Source organism: Oncorhynchus masou, chromosome 29 (genome assembly GCF_036934945.1).
Source record: "Oncorhynchus masou masou isolate Uvic2021 chromosome 29, UVic_Omas_1.1, whole genome shotgun sequence".
Taxonomy (NCBI): domain Eukaryota; kingdom Metazoa; phylum Chordata; class Actinopteri; order Salmoniformes; family Salmonidae; genus Oncorhynchus; species Oncorhynchus masou.
This window is the reverse complement of record NC_088240.1, coordinates 95,631,105-95,657,965: the sequence shown is the minus strand read 5'-3', so window position 1 is coordinate 95,657,965 and position 26,861 is coordinate 95,631,105. Positions and strand designations below refer to the sequence as shown.

Here is a 26,861-nt window from a genome sequence, read left to right as displayed (position 1 = left end):
CCTGTTTCACTATCTCCAACCTGCCTGTTTCACTATCTCCAACCTGCCTGTTTCACTATCTCCAACCTGCCTGTTTCACTATCTCCAACCTGCCTGTTTCACTATCTCCAACCTGCCTGTTTCACTATCTCCAACCTGCCCTGTTTCACTATCTCTAACCTGCCTGTTTCACTATCTCCAACCTGCCTGTTTCACTATCTCCAACCTGCCTGTTTCACTATCTCCAACCTGCCTGTTTCACTATCTCCAACCTGCCCTGTTTCACTATCTCCAACCTGCCTGTTTCACTATCTCCAACCTGCCTGTTTCACTATCTCCAACCTGCCCTGTTTCACTATCTCCAACCTGCCCTGTTTCACTATCTCCAACCTGCCCTGTTTCACTATCTCCAACCTGCCTGTTTCACTATCTCCAACCTGCCCTGTTTCACTATCTCCAACCTGCCCTGTTTCACTATCTCCAACCTACCTGTTTCACTATCTCCAACCTACCTGTTTCACTATCTCCAACCTGCCCTGTTTCACTATCTCCAACCTACCTGTTTCACTATCTCCAACCTGCCCTGTTTCACTATCTCCAACCTGCCCTGTTTCACTATCTCCAACCTGCCTGTTTCACTATCTCCAACCTGCCCTGTTTCACTATCTCCAACCTGCCTGTTTCACTATCTCCAACCTGCCTGTTTCACTATCTCCAACCTGCCTGTTTCACTATCTCCAACCTGCCTGTTTCACTATCTCCAACCTGCCTGTTTCACTATCTCCAACCTGCCTGTTTCACTATCTCCAACCTGCCTGTTTCACTATCTCCAACCTGCCTGTTTCACTATCTCCAACCTGCCCTGTTTCACTATCTCCAACCTGCCTGTTTCACTATCTCCAACCTGCCTGTTTCACTATCTCCAACCTGCCCTGTTTCACTATCTCCAACCTGCCCTGTTTCACTATCTCCAACCTACCTGTTTCACTATCTCCAACCTGCCCTGTTTCACTATCTCCAACCTGCCCTGTTTCACTATCTCCAACCTGCCCTGTTTCACTATCTCCAACCTACCTGTTTCACTATCTCCAACCTACCTGTTTCACTATCTCCAACCTACCTGTTTCACTATCTCCAACCTACCTGTTTCACTATCTCCAACCTACCTGTTTCACTATCTCCAACCTGCCCTGTTTCACTATCTCCAACCTGCCTCTTTTCCTTTCTGACTCTTGTATAAATATAATCTTCCTGATTGGCTGCTGTTGTTGTTTGCCTCCTGCTGCCAGAAACAGTGGCTCGTTCACAGGACGTTCAGGAGGTGACAATGAAGTTTACCGTGACATCACAAAGGCTGTTTATTCCACTAGGATCTACGTGGGAATAATGACATCATAAAAGGGGGTATTTCCTTGACTGGTTAACTGGATGAACTTTAGTCTCTCTAAACTAGTGTCTCTGTAACATACGCTGCATCTACAATGGCCCTCTATTCTGTTAAACAGGGCACTGGTAGTAAGGATTCTGGGGGCCATTTTGGGCTTTCGTTTTCTGTCCAGCGTGTAGCCTGATGTAAAAATGAGCTCTGAAAGAGGTCGCTCTGCTGCGTATCCAAGAATTAGGGCTGACAGATCCCGCCAGAGAAATGTAAAGGTTATTTACGGAGTTGAGCCGAAGTGTTTAACTGTGAATGCAGTGTTCGCTAACGTGAAGGAACATTTGCCTTTTAAATTCCCAATCACGTTGTCACTGAATTTACGCGATACGGATTGAAATAGAGCACTTATTCCTTATTGGCCATTTGTTGTTTTAATCTAAAGGAAACAGACAATACTGTCCTACCAAACAAACAGGCAGTATCTGCTCATAGCGTGGAACTGAGAGAAAACAACCCTTTTGGATTTACCTTGGTTTCCCCATAACTTTATACAGTTACTGTCTAACATGACCCACATTTTCCCCTGAACACAATACAACACAGGCAGGATACTTGTCCAAATGATTAAGCATGTATTTAATGTAGGGGGGAAAAAATGACATTAACTCATTTTCGACCAAATGAGCAGTTACTGCTTTTTTGTTGTTGCTTGCTAGGGCAGAATACCCATCTGTCTTGCCTGTCTGGATTGGAGAGTACTGGGCGTTTTCATCCTCTCTGAAGCTGAGATCTGCGATAGGAGCTATAGCACCACTGGCACCCTATTCCCTATGTAGTACACTACTTGTTTTTTGTTTTTAGTTTTTTACCAGAGTGCTATTGTCCTTTGTCAAAAGTAGTGCCATACATAGGGACTAGGGTGGTATTTGGGACAGACTCGAAGTCGGTTGAGGTATTACTGAGAAGTGAAACTGTTGTTTCTAACGAAGGCCAGAGGAGGAGAGTGAGGAATGTGGTAGAGAAATATCACAGGATCATTTCAAATGAGAACGTTGAGTTTAAACGCTTTTAAACGCCATCTGGCCAACTGTTGATTTAGGAGCCATGGATTCATTACGGTTGTGAAAAACAAAAGGTTTGGCAAACAAAAGGCTTGGAAAACAAAAGGTTTGGAAAACAAAAGGTTTGGAAAACAAAAGGTACGGATTGTTTCGGATTACAATACAGAAGTGAAAATGATTTAATGTCTAATTTGGAGACAAGTTGTAGCAGTTCCCTGATATGAGATGAACGTTGTGCAGCCATTATTCAGGCTATGGCCCCCAACTAACCACTCACTGTTTAAGTAGAGGTAGTGTACTACATAGGTAATAGGGTGCCAGGCTATAGTCCCAACTAACCACTCACTGTTTAAGTAGAGGTAGTGTACTACATAGGGAATAGGGTGCCAGGCTATAGTCCCAACTAACCACTCACTGTTTAAGTAGAGGTAGTGTACTACATAGGGAATAGGGTGCCAGGCTATAGTCCCAACTAACCACTCACTGTTTAAGTAGAGGTAGTGTACTACATAGGGAATAGGGTGCCAGGCTATGGATCCTACTAACCACTCACTGTTTAAGTAGAGGTAGTGTACTACATAGGGAATAGGGTGCCAGGCTATAGTCCCAACCAACCACTCACTGTTTAAGTAGAGGTAGTGTACTACATAGGGAATAGGGTGCCAGGCTATAGTCCCAACTAACCACTCACTGTTTAAGTAGAGTTAGTGTACTACATAGGGAATAGGGTGCCAGGCTATGGATCCTACTAACCACTCACTGTTTAAGTAGAGGTAGTGTACTACATAGGGAATAGGGTGCCAGGCTATAGTCCCAACTAACCACTCACTGTTTAAGTAGAGTTAGTGTACTACATAGGGAATAGGGTGCCAGGCTATGGATCCTACTAACCACTCACTGTTTAAGTAGAGGTAGTGTACTACATAGGGAATAGGGTGCCAGGCTATAGTCCCAACTAACCACTCACTGTTTAAGTAGAGTTAGTGTACTACATAGGGAATAGGGTGCCAGGCTATGGATCCTACTAACCACTCACTGTTTAAGTAGAGGTAGTGTACTACATAGGGAATAGGGTGCCAGGCTATGGCCCCCAACTAACCGCTCACTGTTTAAGTAGAGGTAGTGTACTACATAGGGAATAGGGTGCCAGGCTATAGTCCCAACTAACCGCTCACTGTTTAAGTAGAGGTAGTGTACTACATAGGGAATAGGGTGCCAGGCTATAGTCCCAACTAACCACTCACTGTTTAAGTAGAGGTAGTGTACTACATAGGGAATAGGGTGCCAGGCTATAGTCCCAACTAACCACTCACTGTTTAAGTAGAGGTAGTGTACTACATAGGGAATAGGGTGCCAGGCTATGGATCCTACTAACCACTCACTGTTTAAGTAGAGGTAGTGTACTACATAGGGAATAGGGTGCCAGGCTATAGTCCCAACCAACCACTCACTGTTTAAGTAGAGGTAGTGTACTACATAGGGAATAGGGTGCCAGGCTATGGATCCTACTAACCACTCACTGTTTAAGTAGAGGTAGTGTACTACATAGGGAATAGGGTGCCAGGCTATAGTCCCAACTAACCACTCACTGTTTAAGTAGAGGTAGTGTACTACATAGGGAATAGGGTGCCAGTCTATAGTCCGAACTAACCACTCACTGTTTAAGTAGAGGTAGTGTACTACATAGGGAATAGGGTGCCAGTCTATAGTCCGAACTAACCACTCACTGTTTAAGTAGAGGTAGTGTACTACATAGGGAATAGGGTGCCAGTCTATAGTCCCAACTAACCACTCACTGTTTAAGTAGAGGTAGTGTACTACATAGGGAATAGGGTGCCAGTCTATAGTCCGAACTAACCACTCACTGTTTAAGTAGAGGTAGTGTACTACATAAGGAATAGGGTGCCAGGCTATAGTCCCAACTAACCAACTAACAGGCAGCAACTAGTTAGCCCCGCCTACCCACCAACTAACCCACCGACTAGTGTTTTACATTTCTGAGAAACCTTCACTAAACTTACATTTAGCCTCATAGGCATAGACATGAATACACCCGACATAGACATGAATACACCCTACATAGACATGAATACACCCTACATAGACATGAATACACCCGACATAGACATGAATACACCCTACATAGACATGAATACACCCTTCACTAAACTAACATTTAGCCTCAGAGGTATAGACATGAATAAACACTACATAGGCATGAATAAACCCTACATAGACATGAATAAACCCTACATAGACATGAATAAACCCTACATAGACATGAATAAACCCTACATAGACATGAATACACCCTACATAGACATGAATAAACCCTACATAGACATGAATAAACCCTACATAGGCATGAATAAACCCTACATAGACATGAATAAACCCTACATAAACATGAATAAACCCTACATAGGCATGAATAAACCCTACATAGACATGAATAAACCCTACATAGACATTAATTTGAGATACAGATTACAGATGTAGGATCTTAATTTGAGCCAGTTTGCTACAGCAGGAAAATAGTCCTGCGGCAACAGCAAATGTGAGTTATAATCAAATGGAATTGTATTGGTCACATACACATTCTAACAGATGTTATTGAGGATGTGGGGAAATGATTATTATGTGGATTATAACTCATTGACATTGTTGTAAATGTTGATACATTTTTCACAAGGGTCCGAAATAAAGTTTTTTCGTCATTTCAAAGTGGAAATTACAAACTTTAGAAGACTTTTTTTAAACCTCAAATTCACTATTTTTTTTTTTTTAAATGTCCTGCATTCCAGGAACGTTCTCCTGCATCACTGTGATCAAATTAAGATCCTACTCTCAGACTCTAAGGGCATAGAGATAATTGAATGCTGAGTATTTGTGCTCATAGTGTCAGACACTATTTTGAAAGGCAGACAGACTTCATCTGTAGGCTGGTAGACGTGGCCTGCGCCCAAAATGGCACCCTACTCCCTATATAGTGCACTACTTTTAACCAGAGTCCTATGGGCCCTGGTCTGCAGTAGTGCACTATATGGGGACTTGAGAGCCATTTGGGACGCAGGGTAGTCGTCCTGTGGGTCCTGGTTGCAGAGCATGGCATTACCCTACTGGCCGTTTCACACACCATTAATACACACCGTTGTGTGTTTGAATGTGTTAAGAATGGGATTTCAATGTAATTCCACTAGTTCAGTCCCAAACGGCTCCCTCTTCCCTATGGGCCCTGGTGAAAAGTAGGGCACTTAATAGGGATAGGGTGCCATTTGGGACACAATGACAGTCCCCCTATTATCCCTGTCCTCTCTCTCGCTCTGTCGCTCTGCTCCTCTGTCTCTCTGTCCCTCTCCTCCTCTGTCTCTCTGTCCCTCTCCTCCTCTGTCCCTCTCCTCCTCTGTCTCTCTGTCCCTCTCCTCCCTGTCCCTCTCCTCCTCTGTCTCTCTGTCCCTCTCCTCCTCTGTCTCTCTGTCCCTCTCCTCCTCTGTCCCTCTCCTCCTCTGTCTCTCTGTCCCTCTCCTCCCTGTCGCTCTGCTCCTCTGTCTCTCTGTCCCTCTCCTCCTCTGTCCCTCTCCTCCTCTGTCTCTCTGTCCCTCTCCTCCCTGTCGCTCTGCTCCTCTGTCTCTCTGTCCCTCTCCTCCTCTGTCTCTCTGTCCCTCTCCTCCTCTGTCCCTCTCCTCCTCTGTCTCTCTGTCCCTCTCCTCCCTGTCCCTCTCCTCCTCTGTCTCTCTGTCCCTCTCCTCCTCTGTCTCTCTGTCCCTCTCCTCCCTGTCCCTCTGTCCCTCTCCTCCTCTGTCTCTCTGTCCCTCTCCTCCTCTGTCTCTCTGTCCCTCTCCTCCTCTGTCTCTCTGTCCCTCTCCTCCCTGTCTCTCTGTCCCTCTCCTCCCTGTCCCTCTGTTCCCTGTCTCTCTGTCCCTCTCCTCCTCTGTCTCTCTGTCCCTCTCCTCCCTGTCCCTCTGCTCCTCTGTCTCTCTGTCCCTCTCCTCCCTGTCTGTCTGTCCCTCTCCTCCTCTGTCTCTCTGTCCCTCTCCTCCTCTGTCTCTCTGTTCCTCTCCTCCTCTGTCTCTCTGTCCCTCTCCTCCTCTGTCTCTCTGTCCCTCTCCTCCCTGTCTCTCTGTCCCTCTCCTCCTCTGTCTCTCTGTTCCTCTGTCTTTCTGTCTCTCTGCTCCTCTGCCAGGCTCCATCCCTGCTCTGTCCTGGACTGACTTCCTCTCCACAGTAATGACATGTCCTTCCAGACAGGACTGTCTTCTCCATAGTAATGACATGTCCTTCCAGACAGGACTGACTTCTCCATAGTAATGACATGTCCTTCCAGACAGTACTGACTCCTTCTCCATAGTAATGACATGTCCTTCCAGACAGGACTGTCTTCTTCTCCATAGTAATGACATGTCCTTCCAGACAGGACTGTCTTCTTCTCCATAGTAATGACATGTCCTTCCAGACAGGACTGTCTTCTCCATAGTAATGACATGTCCTTCCAGACAGGACTGTCTTCTTCTCCATAGTAATGACATGTCCTTCCAGACAGGACTGTCTTCTCCATAGTAATGACATGTCCTTCCAGACAGGACTGTCTTCTTCTCCATAGTAATGACATGTCCTTCCAGACAGGACTGACTCCTTCTCCATAGTAATGACATGTCCTTCCAGACAGGACTGTCTTCTCCATAGTAATGACATGTCCTTCCAGACAGGACTGTCTTCTTCTCCATAGTAATGACATGTCCTTCCAGACAGGACTGTCTTCTCCATAGTAATGACATGTCCTTCCAGACAGGACTGTCTTCTCCATAGTAATGACATGTCCTTCCAGACAGGACTGACTCCTTCTCCATAGTAATGACATGTCCTTCCAGACAGGACTGTCTTCTTCTCCATAGTAATGACATGTCCTTCCAGACAGGACTGTCTTCTTCTCCATAGTAATGACATGTCCTTCCAGACAGGACTGTCTTCCTCTCCATAGTAATGATATGTCCTTCCAGACAGGACTGACTCCTTCTCCATAGTAATGACATGTCCTTCCAGACAGGACTGTCTTCTCCATAGTAATGACATGTCCTTCCAGACAGGACTGTCTTCTTCTCCATAGTAATGACATGTCCTTCCAGACAGGACTGTCTTCTCCATAGTAATGACATGTCCTTCCAGACAGGACTGTCTTCTTCTCCACAGTAATGACATGTCCTTCCAGACAGGACTGTCTTCTCCATAGTAATGACATGTCCTTCCAGACAGGACTGTCTTCTCCATAGTAATGACATGTCCTTCCAGACAGGACTGTCTTCTCCATAGTAATGACATGTCCTTCCAGACAGGACTGACTCCTTCTCCATAGTAATGACATGTCCTTCCAGACAGGACTGTCTTCCTCTCCATAGTAATGACATGTCCTTCCAGACAGGACTGTCTTCTTCTCCATAGTAATGACATGTCCTTCCAGACAGGACTGTCTTCTCCACGGTAATGACATGTCCTTCCAGACAGGACTGTCTTCTTCTCCATAGTAATGACATGTCCTTCCAGACAGGACTGTCTTCTCCATAGTAATGACATGTCCTTCCAGACAGGACTGTCTTCTTCTCCATAGTAATGACATGTCCTTCCAGACAGGACTGTCTTCCTCTCCATAGTAATGACATGTCCTTCCAGACAGGACTGTCTTCTTCTCCATAGTAATGACATGTCCTTCCAGACAGGACTGTCTTCTCCACAGTAATGACATGTCCTTCCAGACAGGACTGTCTTCCTCTCCATAGTAATGACATGTCCTTCCAGACAGGACTGTCTTCTTCTCCATAGTAATGACATGTCCTTCCAGACAGTACTGACTCCTTCTCCATAGTAATGACATGTCCTTCCAGACAGGACTGTCTTCTCTATAGTAATGACATGTCCTTCCAGACAGGACTGTCTTCTCTATAGTAATGACATGTCCTTCCAGACAGGACTGTCTTCTCTATAGTAATGACATGTCCTTCCAGACAGGACTGTCTTCTCCATAGTAATGACATGTCCTTCCAGACAGGACTGTCTTCTTCTCCATAGTAATGCATGTTTTCTTTTTCTTCCTTCTTCAGGGGAAATGGTCATCGCCCCTCCCACATCGGCTCAGCTGAGATACGGTAAGACAGGAAGAAAAAGAGAGAGAGAGGTGTCTTTAAAAATAGAGAGGTGTCTTTGAAAAGAGAGAGGTGTCTTTGAAAAGAGAGAGGTGTCTTTGAACAGAGAGATGTGTCTTTGAACAGAGAGAGATGTCTTTGAAAAGAGAGAGGTGTCTTTGAAAAGAGAGAGAGGTGTCTTTGAACAGAGAGAGCTGTCTGAACAGAGAGAGGTGTCTTTGAAAAGAGAGATGTGTCTTTGAAAAGAGAGAGATGTCTTTGAAAAGAGAGAGGTGTCTTTGAAAAGAGAGATGTGTCTTTGAAAAGAGAGAGATGTCTTTGAAAAGAGAGAGGTGTCTTTGAAAAGAGAGATGTGTCTTTGAAAAGAGAGAGATGTCTTTGAAAAGAGAGAGGTGTCTTTGAAAAGAGAGAGATGTATTTGAAAAGAGAGAGCTGTCTGAACAGAGAGAGGTGTCTTTGAAAAGAGAGATGTGTCTTTGAAAAGAGAGAGATGTCTTTGAAAAGAGAGAGAGGTGTCTTTGAACAGAGAGAGGTGTCTTTGAACAGAGAGGGGTGTCTTTGAAAAGAGAGAGCTGTCTGAACAGAGAGATGTGTCTTTGAAAAGAGAGAGATGTCTTTGAAAAGAGAGATGTGTCTGAACAGAGAGAGGTGTCTTTGAAAAGAGAGAGCTGTCTGAACAGAGAGAGGTGTCTTTGAAAAGAGAGATGTGTCTTTGAAAAGAGAGAGATGTCTTTGAAAAGAGAGAGGTGTCTTTGAACAGAGAGAGGTGTCTTTGAAAAGAGAGAGCTGTCTGAACAGAGAGAGGTGTCTTTGAAAAGAGAGATGTGTCTTTGAAAAGAGAGAGATGTCTTTGAAAAGAGAGAGGTGTCTTTGAAAAGAGAGATGTGTCTTTGAAAAGAGAGAGCTGTCTGAACAGAGAGAGGTGTCTTTGAAAAGAGAGAGGTGTCTTTGAAAAGAGAGAGATGTCTTTGAAAAGAGAGAGGTGTCTTTGAAAAGAGAGATGTGTCTTTGAAAAGAGAGAGATGTCTTTGAAAAGAGAGAGGTGTCTTTGAAAAGAGAGAGATGTATTTGAAAAGAGAGAGGTGTCTTTGAAAAGAGAGAGGTGTCTTTGAAAAGAGAGAGATGTCTTTGAAAAGAGAGAGGTGTCTTTGAAAAGAGAGATGTGTCTTTGAAAAGAGAGAGATGTCTTTGAAAAGAGAGAGGTGTCTTTGAACAGAGAGAGGTGTCTTTGAAAAGAGAGAGAGGTGTCTTTGAAAAGAGAGAGGTGTCTTTGAAAAGAGAGAGGTGTCTTTGAAAAGAGAGAGATGTATTTGAAAAGAGAGAGGTGTCTTTGAAAAGAGAGAGAGGTGTCTTTGAAAAGAAAGAGGTGTCTTTGAAAAGAGAGAGGTGTCTTTGAAAAGAGAGAGATGTCTTTGAAAAGAGAGAGGTGTCATATATGAAACAGTGGGGAACGCTGGAGGATTCAAATATGAAACAGTGGAGAACGCTGGAGGATTTGTTTCCTCCCTGTCACTGTGCTCACAGACACATTCCCAGCCCACATATTCACCAGGGCTAAACTGATGACTATCATGCAGTATACCCGGGTTGATGACCAGAGTGGAAAAGAATTCCACATTGATGGCCAATAGGAGTTAGAATGAGTTCATTCAGGTTCAAGACAGATTCCTTTGCTTTTGATTAGTTGAATCAGACGGCCAATGTTTTTACAGCACCTCCCTGTTTTGGTGTCGTACCAGAGAACATTTGGCCAGAAGTAGGACTGACGACAGAGGGCCAAGTTATGTAGATCTCACTTTTCTTCCCCGATTGTAACTGCCAAATGTTCGTCCAGGTTTACTGTGTCTCATCACTTCTTCAAGTTGCCAGTACATGTGTGGGATGTTAAATGGGATGGTGTGTGTGTGTGTGTGTGTGTGTGTGTGTGTGTGTGTGTGTGTGTGTGTGTGTGTGTGTGTGTGTGTGTGTGTGTGTGTGTGTGTGTGTGTGTGTGTGTGTGTGTGTGTGTGTGTGTGTGTGTGTGTGTGTGTGTGTGTGTGTGTGTGTGTGTGTGTGTGTGATGTTAAATGGGATGGTGTGTGTGTGTGTGTGTTCCTTCTTTTGCAGTTCTTCTACACAACGCCATTCCTTTTGTAGGGTTTGGTTTCCTGGACAATGCCATCATGATTGTAGCTGTAAGTTACACCACTTTATCAAATTAATATCACGTTTAGATCTGAGTCTCTGTGGTAGACCTTCTATCATACTAGTATTACCGTAATACTAGATAGATTCTACGGTAATATATATGCTGTAGCCCTCTATCCACACTAGTATTATGGTAATACTAGATATATTATACAGTAATATGTGGTAGCCCTCTATCCATACTAGTATTACGGTAATATGTGGTAGACCTCTATCATACTAGTATTACCGTAATACTAGATAGTATTACAGTAATATATATGCTGTAGCCCTCTATCCATACTAGTATTACGGTAATACTAGATATATTATACAGTAATATGTGGTAGACCTCTATCCATACTAGTTTTACAGTAATATTAGATAGATTATACAGTAATATGTGGTAGACCTCTATCCATACTAGTATTACAGTAATACTAGATAGATTATACAGTAATATGTGGTAGACCTCTATCCATACTAGTATTAGAGTAATACTAGATAGATTATACAATAATATGTGGTAGACCTCTATACATACTAGTATTACAGTAATATTATATATATAATACAGTAATATGTGGTAGCCCTCTATCCATACTAGTATTACCGTAATACTATATATGTTATTCAGTAATATGTGGTAGACCTCTATTTATACTAGTATTACAGTAATACTAGATATATTCTACAGTAATATGTGGTAGCCCTCTATCCATACTAGTTTTACAGTGATATTAGATCGAATCTACAGTAATATGTGGTAGACCTCTATTCATACTAATATTACAGTATTTACATTTACATTTAAGTCATTTAGCAGACGCTAATATGTGGTAGATCTCTGTCCATGCTAGTTTTACAGTAATATTAGATATATTCTACAGTAATATGTGGTAGACCTCTATCCATACTAGTATTACAGTAATATGTGGTAGATCTCTATCCATGCTAGTTTTACAGTAATATTAGATATATTCTACAGTCATATGTGGTAGACCTCTATCCATACTAGTTTTACAGTAATATGTGGTAGATCTCTATCCATGCTAGTTTTACAGTAATATTAGATATATTCTACAGTAATATGTGGTAGACCTCTATCCATACTAGTTTTACAGTAATATTAGATATATTATACAGTAATATGTGGTAGACCTCTATCCATGCTAGTTTTACAGTAATATTAGATATATTCTACAGTAATATGTGGTAGACCTCTATCCATACTAGTTTTACAGTAATATTAGATATATTATACAGTAATATGTGGTAGACCTCTATCCATGCTAGTTTTACAGTAATATTAGATAGATTCTACAGTAATATGTGGTAGATATCTGTTTCATTAACGTTGAAGTGAGAATCTGGTATCTGTCATTTTCTGTAACTCGAGAGTTGGTCAATTCTATTTTAGCTTTTCAAAACATTGACATTTATTTTTTTTGCCACAAAAAGCAGACTCTTTTATCCACATCTAACTCACTTAACCTCATTCAAAGACTGTCATTCTGAGGGACAAAAAATGACTCATTGAAGTTGAATACAAAAGCTTTAGCTTTCAGCGGTGGTTTTTCATTACAGCATGAAACACACACTATATGAATATATATCACGTGTTGGGTTTTCCCACATGGCCTTAACAAATAACAACAGAGAATTGATGAGGGTGTTTGTGTGTTTTGTTTTTAGGGCACGCAGATTGAGTTGTCCATAGGTGTGATCCTTGGGATTTCAACCATGGCAGGTATGTCGAAACCAGAAATAATATGTGAGTCCCTAATGGGACCGTATTCCCTTTGTAGTTCACTATATGGGGAATAGGGTGCCATTTGGAATGCAGACTATATGCTTTGTAATGTTTTTTTTTTGTATATTTACAGTGCCTAGTGAAAGTCTACACACCCCTTGCACAGTTTTAAGATTACATTTCAAAAGGGATTACATTTCAAAAGGGATTACATTTCAAACGGGATTACATTTCAAACGGGATTACATTTCAAAGGGGATTACATTTCAAACGGGATTACATTTAAAAAGAGATTACATTTCAAACGGGATTACATTTAAAAAGGGATTACATTTGATTTTTTTCCCCTACAGGGCTACACAACCTACTCCACATTTTCAAAGTGACATTTTTTTTTTACGGAAAATGTTCAAAATGAGTTAAATAATAAAAATTAACCTGAAGACGCCTTGATTGCGTGTGTCTTCACCCCCCAGAGTTAATACTTGGTGGATGCACCTTTGGCAGCCATGACAACGGTGAATCATATTTTATAATATTATACCAACATTGTTTTACACCTTTATTTAACCAGGCAAGTCAGTTAAGAACAAATTCTTATTTTCAATGACGGCTTAGGAACAGTGGGTTAACTGCCTGTTCAGGGGCAGAATGACAGAATTTTACCTTGTCAGCTCTGGGGTTTGAACTTGCAACCTTCCGGTTACTAGTGCAACGCTCTAACCACTAGTCTACCCTGCCGCCCCTCCACTCTAACCACTAGGCGACCCTGCCGCCCCTCCACTCTAACCACTAGGCTACCCTGCCGCCCCTCCACTCTAACCACTAGGCTACCCTGCCGCCCCTCCACTCTAACCACTAGGCTAACCTGCCGCCCCTCCACTCTAACCACTAGGCTACCCTGCCGCCCCTCCACTCTAACCACTAGGCTACCTGCCGTCCCTCCACTCTAACCACTAGGCTACCTGCCGCCCCTCCACTCTAACCACTAGGCTACCCTGCCGCCCCTCCACTCTAACCACTAGGCTAACCTGCCGCCCCTCCACTCTAACCACTAGGCTACCCTGCTGCCCCTCCACTCTAACCACTAGGCTACCCTGCCGCCCCTCCACTCTAACCACTAGGCTGCCCTGCCGCCCCTCCACTCTAACCACTAGGCTACCCTGCCGCCCTCCACTCTAACCACTAGGCTACCCTGCCGCCCCTCCACTCTAACCACTAGGCTACCCTGCCGCCCCTCCACTCTAACCACTAGGCTACCCTGCCGCCCCTCCACTCTAACCACTAGGCTACCCTGCTGCCCCTCCACTCTAACCACTAGGCTACCCTGCTGCCCCTCCACTCTAACCACTAGGCTACCCTGCTGCCCCTCCACTCTAACCACTAGGCTACCCTGCTGCCCCTCCACTCTAACCACTAGGCTACCCTGCTGCCCCTCCACTCTAACCACTAGGCTACCCTGCTGCCCCTCCACTCTAACCACTAGGCTACCCTGCTGCCCCTCCACTCTAACCACTAGGCTACCCTGCTGCCCCTCCACTCTAACCACTAGGCTACCCTGCTGCCCCTCCACTCTAACCACTAGGCGACCTGCCGCCCCTCCACTCTAACCACTAGGCTACCCTGCCGCCCCTCCACTCTAACCACTAGGCTACCCTGCCGCCCCTCCACTCTAACCACTAGGCTACCCTGCCGCCCTCCACTCTAACCACTAGGCTACCCTGCCGCCCCTCCACTCTAACCACTAGGCTACCCTGCCGCCCCTCCACTCTAACCACTAGGCTACCCTGCCGCCACTCCACTCTAACCACTAGTCTACCCTGCCGCCCCTCCACTCTAACCACTAGGCTACCCTGCGGCCCCTCCACTCTAACCACTAGGCTACCCTGCTGCCCCTCCACTCTAACCACTAGGCTACCCTGCCGCCCCTCCACTCTAACCACTAGGCTACCCTGCCGCCCCTCCACTCTAACCACTAGGCTACCCTGCCGCCCCTCCACTCTAACCACTAGGCTACCCTGCCGCCCCTCCACTCTAACCACTAGGCTACCCTGCCGCCCCTCCACTCTAACCACTAGTCTACCCTGCCGCCCCTCCACTCTAACCACTAGGCTACCCTGCTGCCCCTCCACTCTAACCACTAGGCTACCCTGCTGCCCCTCCACTCTAACCACTAGGCTACCCTGCCGCCCCTCCACTCTAACCACTAGGCTACCCTGCCGCCCCTCCACTCTAACCACTAGGCTACCCTGCCGCCCCTCCACTCTAACCACTAGGCTACCCTGCCGCCCCTCCACTCTAACCACTAGTCTACCCTGCCGCCCCTCCACTCTAACCACTAGGCTACCCTGCCGCCCCTCCACTCTAACCACTAGGCTACCCTGCCGCCCCTCCACTCTAACCACTAGGCTACCCTGCCGCCCCTCCACTCTAACCACTAGGCTACCCTGCCGCCCCTCCACTCTAACCACTAGGCTACCCTGCCGCCCCTCCACTCTAACCACTAGGCGACCCTGCTGCCCCATACAGAGCATACAGGGAAGTATTCAGACCCCTTGACTTTTTCCACATTTTGTTACGTTACAGCCTTACTCTAAAACGATACTCCATAATGACAAAGCAAAAACAGGTTTTTATAAATTTGAGTAAATGTATAGAAAATAAAAAAGTGACTCACATTTACATAAGTATTCAGACCCTTTACTTAGTACTTTGTTGAAGCACCTTTGACCCAAATATATCCTCGAAGTCTTCTTGGGTATGACGCTTGGCGCACCTGTATTTGGGGAGTTACTCCCATTCTTCTCTGCAGATCCTCTCAAGCCCTGTCAGGTTAGATGAGGAGCATCGCTGCACAACTATTTCCAGGTCTCTCCAGAGATGTTTGATTGGGTTCAAGTCTGAGCTGCGGCTGGGCCACTCAAGGACATTCATAAACTTGTCCTGAAGCCACTCCTGTGATGTCTTGGCTGTGTGCTTAGGGTCTTTGTCCTGTTGGAAGCTAATCCTTCGCCCCCAGTCTGAGGTTCCTCGATCCTGACTCGTCTCCCAGTCCCTGCCGCTGAAAAACATCACCGCAGCATGATACTGCCACCACCAAGCTTCACCGTAGGGATGGTGCCAGGTTTCCTCCAGACGTGACGCTTGGCATTCAGGACAAAGAGTTGAATCTTTGTTTCATCAGACCAGAGAATCTTGTTTCTCATGGTTTGAGAGTCTTTTGGTGTCTTTTGGCAAACTCCAAGCAGGCTGTCGTGCATTTTTCTGAGGAGTGGCTTCCGTCTGGCCTCTCTACCATAAAGTCTTGATTAGTAAAGTGCTGCAGAGATGGTTGTCCTTCTGGAAGATTCTCCCATCTCCACAGAGGAACGCTGGAGCTCTGTCAGAGACCATCAGGGTTGCTCAGTTTGGCCGGGCGGCCAGCTCTAGGAAGAGTCTTGATGGTTCCAAACTTCTTCCATTTAAGAATGATGGAGGTCAGTGTGTTCTTTGGTACCTTCAATGCTGCAGAAATGTTTTGGTACCCTTCCCCAGACCTGTGCCTCAAAACAATTCTGTCTCGGAGCTCTACGGACAACTCCGTCAACCTCATGGCTTGGTTTTTGCTCTGAAATGCACTGTCAACTGTGGGACCTTATACAGACAGGTGTGTGTCTTTCCAAATCATGTCCAATCAATTGAATTTACCACAGGTGGACTCCAATCAAGTTGTAGAAACATCTCAAGGATGAACAATGGAAACAGGTTGCACCTGAGCTCAAATTCAAGTCTCATAGCAAAGGGTCTGAATACTTGTGTAAATTTTTTATTTTTTTATTTATTTTACCTTTATTTTACTAGGCAAGTCAGTTAAGAACAAATTCTTATTTTCAATGACTGCCTAGGAACAGTGGGTTAACTGCATGTTCAGGGGCAGAATGACAGATTTGTACCTTGTCAGCTTGGGAATTCGAACTTGCAACCTTTCGGTTACTAGTCCAACGCTCTAACCACTAGGCTACCCTGCCGCCCCAGATAAGTTATTTCACTTTTTAATTTTTTAATTTAATTTCCTTTGTCATTATGGGGTATTCTGTGTAAAACATGTAATTTAATCCATTTTAGAATAAGGCTGTAACATAACAAAATGTGGAAAAGGGCAAGGGGTCTGAACACTTTCCAAATACACTGTATGTCCATTGTTTTTGTAAAAATGACTCAAGCTCAGTAAATTTGGTTGTCAATCTTTGATGGACAGTAATATTCTAACCGTGTCTCTGATTTTCAAGCAAATTTAAGTCAGGACTGAGACTGGACCACTCAGGAACAATCAACACCTATTGGAAAGCCATTCTAGTGTGTCTTTGGCATTCAAATGTGTTATTGTCATGCAAAAAACAAACAAAACAAACTTTTTACCTGGATTTGACTCTTTTTGTATTCATTTTGATCCTGACAAACTCCCCAGTCCCTGCTGGTGAGAAGCATACCCATAACATGATGCTGCCAACACATTACTTGAAAATACAGAGAATTTCACTCTGTGTTGTATTGCATTGGATTTGACCCAAACCCGTAGTTTTTAATTTTGTCCAAAAAGTTAACACACTCCCCCTCCTAGCCATTCCTGCTTCATAGATAACAACCCTAAAGGCAATACAATAGGGGTTGTGGGGCAATTCTCTTTCAAATGTTCAAACACAGACCCCCCCAGTTCAACCAGGTCCCTACACATCAATCATCATGACAACTTCAAAGGAATAGATATATGCATAAATTAGCACACCCTCTAACGCGTGAGAACAGGAACAGGATGCCCATATATGGGCATAAATCATACGTTTGACGTGTGCCGTCTACTTTATTCTCTCTGATATATGTTGCCCTAAGAGTTGTGCAAGGTTGGTTGAAACTTATTCACATTCATTCACAGCTGTCATGGCTGCCACAAGTGATTCCACCCATTCCACTCTTGGATGTGAAGACAATCAATTACACTCATTTTCAATTTCTTAGTAAATCCATTTTTATTAGTAAATCCATTTTTTGTTTTGTTTTTATTATTTCTCTATGAAAATGTGGATTAGGTTGTGTAGATCAATAGGGAAAAAAATCTAATTTAATCTCTTTTTCGATTTAATTTTAAAGCAGGAAATGTGAAGACTGTCCAGGGGGTTGTGTAGACTTTCACTAGCGACTATCTCAATACATTACATGTCCATCTGAATGTAACTTGGCAATAGCCAATTTAATCCTACACTCAACGTCTTATTAAAGCCTTGGGTTGCCTCAAATCAAGCCCTGATTAGAGGACAACAATGACTGGTGTCCCAGGTCTAAATCAGGCCCTGATTAGAGGTGAACAATGACTGGTGTCCCAGGTCTAAATCAGGCCCTGATTAGAGGTGAACAATGACTGGTGTCCCAGGTCTAAATCGGTTCCTAATTAGAGGACAACAATGACTGGTGTCCCAGGTCTAAATCAGGCCCTGATTAGAGGACAACAATGACTGGTGTCTCAGGTCTAAATCAGGCCCTGATTAGAGGACAACAATGACTGGTGTCCCAGGTCTAAATCAGGCCCTGATTAGAAGACAACAATGACTGGTGTCCCAGGTCTAAAATCAGGCCCTGATTAGAGGACAACAATGAAAACACGCAGAGGGACTGACTTGGAGGACCAGAGTTGAGTTTGAGGGATGTAGGGAATAGGCAGCCGTTTGAAACACGCGTTCTCTCAGTTCGTCCCCTGGTCTGGCTTGCTGCCAGACACTGAAGAGAGCGACAGACAGCGGGTGATGATTATTCATATCTATGGTAATATTCCTCTTCAGTCATCTGAATGACGACAGCGATATCCGAGCCGTTCACTTTAGGACGAGGGGTGATCATTTGCATTTTGACAGAACGATTCAGCCTTCTTGGGAACCAAACGACAGAGAGACCAGTGCATCCCAAATGGCGCCCCGTTCCCTATACAGGGCACTGCTTTTGACCAGGGCCCATAGGGTAGTGCACTATATAGGGAATAGGGTACTATTTGGGACTCATCCATAGCCTAGCTAGCTACCGTACCATAATATAACATACAACATACCATAACAGTCATATCACATCACAGATGACTGACACTTCAGCCTGTAACAGAGGAGAACATATCAGAGATAAATGAGAGTTTAACAGAGGAGAACATATCAGAGATAAATGAGAGTTTAACAGAGGAGAACATATCAGAGATAAATGAGCCTGTAACAGAGGAGAACATATCAGAGATAAATGAGAGTTTAACAGAGGAGAACATATCAGAGATAAATGAGAGTTTAACAGAGGAGAACATATCAGAGATAAATGAGAGTTTAACAGAGGAGAACATATCAGAGATAAATGAGAGTTTAACAGAGGAGAACATATCAGAGATAAATGAGCCTGTAACAGAGGAGAACATATCAGAGATAAATGAGAGTTTAACAGAGGAGAACATATCAGAGATACATGAGAGTTTAACAGAGGAGAACATATCAGAGATAAATGAGAGTTTAACAGAGGAGAACATATCAGAGATAAATGAGAGTTTAACAGAGGAGAACATATCAGAGATAAATGAGAGTTTAACAGAGGAGAACATATCAGAGATAAATTAGACTTTAACAGAGGAGAACATATCAGAGATAAATGAGCCTGTAACAGAGGAGAACATATCAGAGATAAATGAGAGTTTAACAGAGGAGAACATAACAGAGATAAATTAGACTTTAACAGAGGAGAACATATCAGAGATAAATTAGACTTTAACAGAGGAGAACATATCAGAGATAAATTAGACTTTAACAGAGGAGAACATAACAGAGATAAATTAGACTTTAACAGAGGAGAACATATCAGAGATAAATGAGAGTTTAACAGAGGAGAACATATCAGAGATAAATTAGACTTTAACAGAGGAGAACATATCAGAGATAAATGAGAGTTTAACAGAGGAGAACATATCAGAGATAAATTAGACTTTAACAGAGGAGAACATATCAGAGATAAATTAGACTTTAACAGAGGAGAACATATCAGAGATAAATTAGACTTTAACAGAGGAGAACATATCAGAGATAAATTAGACTTTAACAGAGGACAACATATCAGAGATAAATGAGAGTTTAACAGAGGAGAACATATCAGAGATAAATGAGAGTTTAACAGAGGAGAACATATCAGAGATAAATGAGAGTTTAACAGAGGAGAACATATCAGAGATAAATGAGCCTGTAACAGAGGAGAACATATCAGAGATAAATGAGAGTTTAACAGAGGAGAACATATCAGAGATAAATGAGAGTTTAACAGAGGAGAACATATCAGAGATAAATGAGAGTTTAACAGAGGAGAACATATCAGAGATAAATGAGCCTGTAACAGAGGAGAACATATCAGAGATAAATGAGAGTGTAACAGAGGAGAACATATCAGAGATATATGAGCCTGTAACAGAGGAGAACATCAGGTTGTCAGATAGAGGATGGGGATAATACACTCTCTATACAGAATATAATGACAAAATGATCTATTTTATTCTGTGTCCCTCTCCCTTCCCTTTCTCTGGCCTTGGGGAGAGGAGGAGAGGTGAGGGAAAGAGAAGAGAGGAGGGGGGAGGTGGAGGTAAGAGGAGGAGAGGAGAGGTGAGGGAAAGAGAGGAGAGGAGAGGAGTCTGCAGGTCTGCAGCATCACCTATGGCTGGCCTGTGTTCTGGGATAACAACATATTGAATCCTGGGGTAGTTGAGGCCTGCAGCATCACCTATGGCTGGCCTGTGTTATGGGATAACAACATATTGAATCCTGGGGTAGTTGAGGTCTGCAGCATCACCTATGGCTGGCCTGTGTTCTGGGATAACAACATATTGAATCCTGGGGTAGTTGAGGCCTGCAGCATCACCTATGGCTGGCCTGTGTTCTGGGATAACAACATATTGAATCCTGGGGTAGTTGAGGCCTGCAGCATCACCTATGGCTGGCCTGTGTTCTGGGATAACAACATATTGAATCCTGGGGTAGTTGAGGCCTGCAGCATCACCTATGGTTGGCCTGTGTTCTGGGATAACAACATATTGAATCCTGGGGTAGTTGAGGTCTGCAGCATCACCTATGGCTGGCCTGTGTTCTGGGATAACAACATATTGAATCCTGGGGTAGTTGAGGTCTGCAGCATCACCTATGGTTGGCCTGTGTTATGGGATAACAACATATTGAATCCTGGGGTAGTTGAGGTCTGCAGCATCACCTATGGTTGGCCTGTGTTATGGGATAACAACATATTGAATCCTGTGGTAGTTGAGGTCTGCAGCATCACCTATGGCTGGCCTGTGTTCTGGGATAACAACATATTGAATCCTGGGGTAGTTGAGGTCTGCAGCATCACCTATGGCTGGCCTGTGTTCTGGGATAACAACATATTGAATCCTGGGGTAGTTGAGGCCTGCAGCATCACCTATGGCTGGCCTGTGTTCTGGGATAACAACATATTGAATCCTGGGGTAGTTGAGGCCTGCAGCATCACCTATGGTTGGCCTGTGTTCTGGGATAACAACATATTGAATCCTGGGGTAGTTGAGGTCTGCAGCATCACCTATGGCTGGCCTGTGTTCTGGGATAACAACATATTGAATCCTGGGGTAGTTGAGGCCTGCAGCATCACCTATGGCTGGCCTGTGTTCTGGGATAACAACATATTGAATCCTGGGGTAGTTGAGGTCTGCAGCATCACCTATGGTTGGCCTGTGTTCTGGGATAACAACATATTGAATCCTGGGGTAGTTGAGGTCTGCAGCATCACCTATGGCTGGCCTGTGTTCTGGGATAACAACATATTGAATCCTGGGGTAGTTGAGGTCTGCAGCATCACCTATGGTTGGCCTGTGTTATGGGATAACAACATATTGAATCCTGGGGTAGTTGAGGTCTGCAGCATCACCTATGGTTGGCCTGTGTTATGGGATAACAACATATTGAATCCTGGGGTAGTTGAGGTCTGCAGCATCACCTATGGTTGGCCTGTGTTATGGGATAACAACATATTGAATCCTGGGGTAGTTGAAGCCTGCAGCATCACCTATGGCTGGCCTGTGTTATGGGATAACAACATATTGAATCCTGGGGTAGTTGAGGTCTGCAGCATCACCTATGGTTGGCCTGTGTTATGGGATAACAACATATTGAATCCTGGGGTAGTTGAAGCCTGCAGCATCACATATGGCTGGCCTGTGTTATGGGATAACAACATATTGAATCCTGGGGTAGTTGAGGCCTGCAGCATCACCTATGGTTGGCCTGTGTTCTGGGATAACAACATATTGAATCCTGGGGTAGTTGAAGCCTGCAGCATCACCTATGGCTGGCCTGTGTTATGGGATAACAACATATTGAATCCTGGGGTAGTTGAGGTCTGCAGCATCACCTATGGCTGGCCTGTGTTCTGGGACAACAACATATTGAATCCTGGGGTAGTTGAGGACTGCATCATCACCTATGGCTGGCCTGTGTTATGGGATAACAACATATTGAATCCTGGGGTAGTTGAGGCCTGCAGCATCACCTATGGCTGGCCTGTGTTATGGGATAACAACATATTGAATCCTGGGGTAGTTGAGGCCTGCAGCATCACCTATGGTTGGCCTGTGTTCTGGGATAACAACATATTGAATCCTGGGGTAGTTGAGGCCTGCAGCATCACCTATGGCTGGCCTGTGTTCTGGGATAACAACATATTGAATCCTGGGGTAGTTGAGGCCTGCAGCATCACCTATGGCTGGCCTGTGTTCTGGGATAACAACATATTGAATCCTGTGGTAGTTGAGGCCTGCAGCATCACCTATGGCTGGCCTGTGTTATGGGATAACAACATATTGAATCCTGGGGTAGTTGAGGACTGCAGCATCACCTATGGCTGGCCTGTGTTATGGGACAACAACATATTGAATCCTGGGGTAGTTGAGGCCTGCAGCATCACCTATGGTTGGCCTGTGTTCTGGGATAACAACATATTGAATCCTGGTGTAGTTGAGGTCTGCAGCATCACCTATGGCTGGCCTGTGTTCTGGGATAACAACATATTGAATCCTGGGGTAGTTGAGGCCTGCAGCATCACCTATGGCTGGCCTGTGTTCTGGGATAACAACATATTGAATCCTGGTGTAGTTGAGGTCTGCAGCATCACCTATGGCTGGCCTGTGTTCTGGGACAACAACATATTGAATCCTGGGGTAGTTGAGGTCTGCAGCATCACCTATGGCTGGCCTGTGTTATGGGATAACAACATATTGAATCCTGGGGTAGTTGAGGCCTGCAGCATCACCTATGGCTGGCCTGTGTTCTGGGATAACAACATATTGAATCCTGGGGTAGTTGAGGTCTGCAGCATCACCTATGGCTGGCCTGTGTTCTGGGACAACAACATATGTATTGTGATAGTGGGAGATTGTTTTCTGTTTGGTATTCTCTTTTTCCCCTCAGATATATTCCTCTGAGCAGGAAACCTTCTGTTCTCTTGATTATGGTTAACAGTTACAGCACAAAGGCATTTCACTGGGCCCTTTACTAGTTTTGACCACAGTTTAATTCAGATACAGGATAGTATTCTATGTGGAGTAATTTAATTCAGATCCAGTATAGTATTCCATGTGGAGTAAATTAATTCAGATCCAGGATAGTATTCTATGTGGAGTAAATGAATTTAGATACATGATAGTATTCTATGTGAAGTAAATGAATTTAGATACATGATAGTATTCTATGTGGAGTAAATGAATTCAGATACAGGATAGTATTCCATGTGGAGTAAAATAATTCAGATACAGGATAGTATTCCATGTGGAGTAAATGAATTCAGATACAGGATAGTATTCCATGTGGAGTAATTTAATTCAGATACAGGATAGTATTCCATGTGGAGTAAATTAATTCAGATACAGGATAGTATTCCATGTGGAGTAAATGAATTCAGATACAGGATAGTATTCCATGTGGAGTAAATTAATTCAGATACAGGATAGTATTCCATGTGGAGTAAATGAATTCAGATACAGGATAGTATTCTATGTGGAGTAAATTCATTCAGATACAGGATAGTATTCCATGTGGAGTAAATTAATTCAGATACAGTATAGTATTCTATGTGGAGTGGGGGCGGGGCGGCAGTGTAGCCTAGTGGTTAGAGCATTGGACTAGTAACCGAAAGGTTGCAAGTTCAAATCCCCGAGCTGACAAGGTACAAAATCTGTCGTTCTGCCCCTGAACAGGCAGTTAACCCACTGTTCCTAGGCCGTCATTGAAAATAAGAATTTGTTCTTAACTGACTTGACTGGTTAAATAAAGGTAAAAAAATAAAAAAATGAATTCAGATGCAGTATAGTATTCTATGTGGAGTAAATTAATTTAGATACAGTATAGTATTCTATGTGGAAGAAATTAATTCAGATCCAGTATAGTATTCTATGTGGAGTAAATTAATTCAGATCCAGTATAGTATTCTATGTGGAGTAAATTAATTCAGATACAGGATAGTATTCTATGTGGAGTAAATTAATTCAGATACAGGATAGTATTCCATGTGGAGTAAATTAATTCAGATACAGGATAGTATTCTATGTGGAAGTGTGTCTGCTGGTCATATAGCTCTGCTGTATAATAGACTGTGAATCCCCTCCCACTGAGATACTGCAGGGCTATTTCAGGGAACAGTAGAAAGACAAGGCTGTGATGTTCTGGACCCAGAGCTCTACTATAACTAACAGCAGGCTGGACCCAGAGCTCTACTATAACTAACAGCAGGCTGGACCCAGAGCTCTACTATAACTAACAGCAGGCTGGACCCAGAGCTCTACTATAACTAACAGCAGGCTGGACACAGAGCTCTACTATAACTAACAGCAGGCTGGACCCAGAGCTCTACTATAACTAACAGCAGGTTGGACCCAGAGCTCTACTATAACTAACAGCAGGCTGGACCCAGAGCTCTACTATAACTAACAGCAGGCTGGACCCAGAGCTCTACTATAACTAACAGCAGGCTGGACCCAGAGCTCTACTATAACTAACAGCAGGCTGGACCCAGAGCTCTACTATAACTAACAGCAGGCTGGACCCAGAGCTCTACTATAACTAACAGCAGGCTGGACCCAGAGCTCTACTATAACTAACAGCAGGCTGGACCCAGAGCTCTACTATAACTAACAGCAGGCTGGACCCAGAGCTCTACTGTAACTAACAGCAGGCTGGACCCAGAGCTCTACTATTACTAACAGCAGGCTGGACCCAGAGCTCTACTGTAACTAACAGCAGGTTGGACCCAGAGCTCTACTATAACTAACAGCAGGCTGGACCCAGAGCTCTACTATAACTAACAGCAGGCTGGACCCAGAGCTCTACTGTAACTAACAGCAGGCTGGACCCAGAGCTCTACTATAACTAACAGCAGGCTAGACCCAGAGCTCTACTGTAACTAACAGCAGGTTGGACCCAGAGCTCTACTATAACTAACAGCAGGCTGGACCCAGAGCTCTACTATAACTAACAGCAGGCTGGACCCAGAGCTCTACTATAACTAACAGCAGGCTGGACCCAGAGCTCTACTGTAACTAACAGCAGGTTGGACCCAGAGCTCTACTATAACTAACAGCAGGCTGGACCCAGAGCTCTACTGTAACTAACAGCAGGCTGGACCCAGAGCTCTACTATAACTAACAGCAGGCTGGACCCAGAGCTCTACTATAACTAACAGCAGGCTGGACACAGAGCTCTACTATAACTAACAGCAGGCTGGACCCAGAGCTCTACTATAACTAACAGCAGGTTGGACCCAGAGCTCTACTATAACTAACAGCAGGCTGGACCCAGAGCTCTACTATAACTAACAGCAGGCTGGACCCAGAGCTCTACTATAACTAACAGCAGGCTGGACCCAGAGCTCTACTATAACTAACAGCAGGCTGGACCCAGAGCTCTACTATAACTAACAGCAGGCTGGACCCAGAGCTCTACTATAACTAACAGCAGGCTGGACCCAGAGCTCTACTATAACTATCAGCAGGCTGGACCCAGAGCTCTACTATAACTAACAGCAGGCTGGACCCAGAGCTCTACTATAACTAACAGCAGCCTGGACCCAGAGCTCTACTATAACTAACAGCAGGCTGGACCCAGAGCTCTACTATAACTAACAGCAGGCTGGACCCAGAGCTCTACTATAACTAACAGTAGGTTGGACCCAGAGCTCTACTATAACTAACAGCAGGCTGGACCCAGGCTGTAACTAACAGCAGGCTGGACCCAGAGCTCTACTATAACTAACAGCAGGCTGGATCCAGGGCTCTACTGTAACTAACAGCAGGCTGGACCCAGAGCTCTACTATAACTAACAGCAGGCTGGACCCAGAGCTCTACTATAACTAACAGCAGGTTGGACCCAGAGCTCTACTGTAACTAACAGCAGGCTGGACCCAGGCTGTAACTAACAGCAGGCTGGACCCAGAGCTCTACTATAACTAACAGCAGGCTGGACCCAGAGCTCTACTATAACTAACAGCAGGCTGGACCCAGAGCTCTACTATAACTAACAGCAGGCTGGACCCAGAGCTCTACTATAACTAACAGCAGGTTGGACCCAGAGCTCTACTGTAACTAACAGCAGGCTGGACCCAGAGCTCTACTATAACTAACAGCAGGCTGGACCCAGAGCTCTACTATAACTAACAGCAAGCTGGACACAGAGCTCTACTGTAACTAACAGCAGGCTGGACCCAGGCTGTAACTAACAGCAGGCTGGACCCAGAGCTCTACTATAACTAACAGCAGGCTGGACACAGAGCTCTACTATAACTAACAGCAGGCTGGACCCAGAGCTCTACTATTACTAACAGCAGGCTGGACCCAGAGCTCTACTATAACTAACAGCAGGCTGGACCCAGAGCTCTACTGTAACTAACAGCAGGCTGGACCCAGAGCTCTACTATTACTAACAGCAGGCTGGACCCAGAGCTCTACTATAACTAACAGCAGGTTGGACCCAGGGCTCTACTATAACTAACAGCAGGCTGGACCCAGAGCTCTACTGTAACTAACAGCAGGCTGGACCCAGAGCTCTACTATAACTAACAGCAGGCTGGACCCAGAGCTCTACTATAACTAACAGCAGGCTGGACCCAGAGCTCTACTATAACTATCAGCAGGCTGGACCCAGAGCTCTACTGTAACTAACAGCAGGCTGGACCTAGGGCTCTACTATAACTAACAGGGCCCAGAGCTCTACTATAACTAACAGCAGGCTGGACCCAGAGCTCTACTATAACTAACAGCAGGCTGGACCCAGAGCTCTACTATAACTAATAGCAGGCTGGACCCAGGGCTCTACTATAACTAACAGGGCCCAGA

The 26,861-nt window shown here is 44.5% G+C and overlaps 1 protein-coding gene across 1 annotated transcript in view; it reads left to right on the top strand.

Moving 5' to 3' along the window:
• Positions 1-26,861, top strand: part of LOC135521017 (transmembrane protein 65-like) — a 134,539-nt gene that overhangs the window by 69,624 nt on the left and 38,054 nt on the right. The window contains exons 3-5 of the mRNA XM_064946919.1: positions 8,511-8,555; positions 10,659-10,726; positions 12,414-12,468. Of these exons, the coding sequence (XP_064802991.1) occupies positions 8,511-8,555; positions 10,659-10,726; positions 12,414-12,468 (168 nt within the window). The remainder of the gene's footprint in view (positions 1-8,510; positions 8,556-10,658; positions 10,727-12,413; positions 12,469-26,861) is intronic.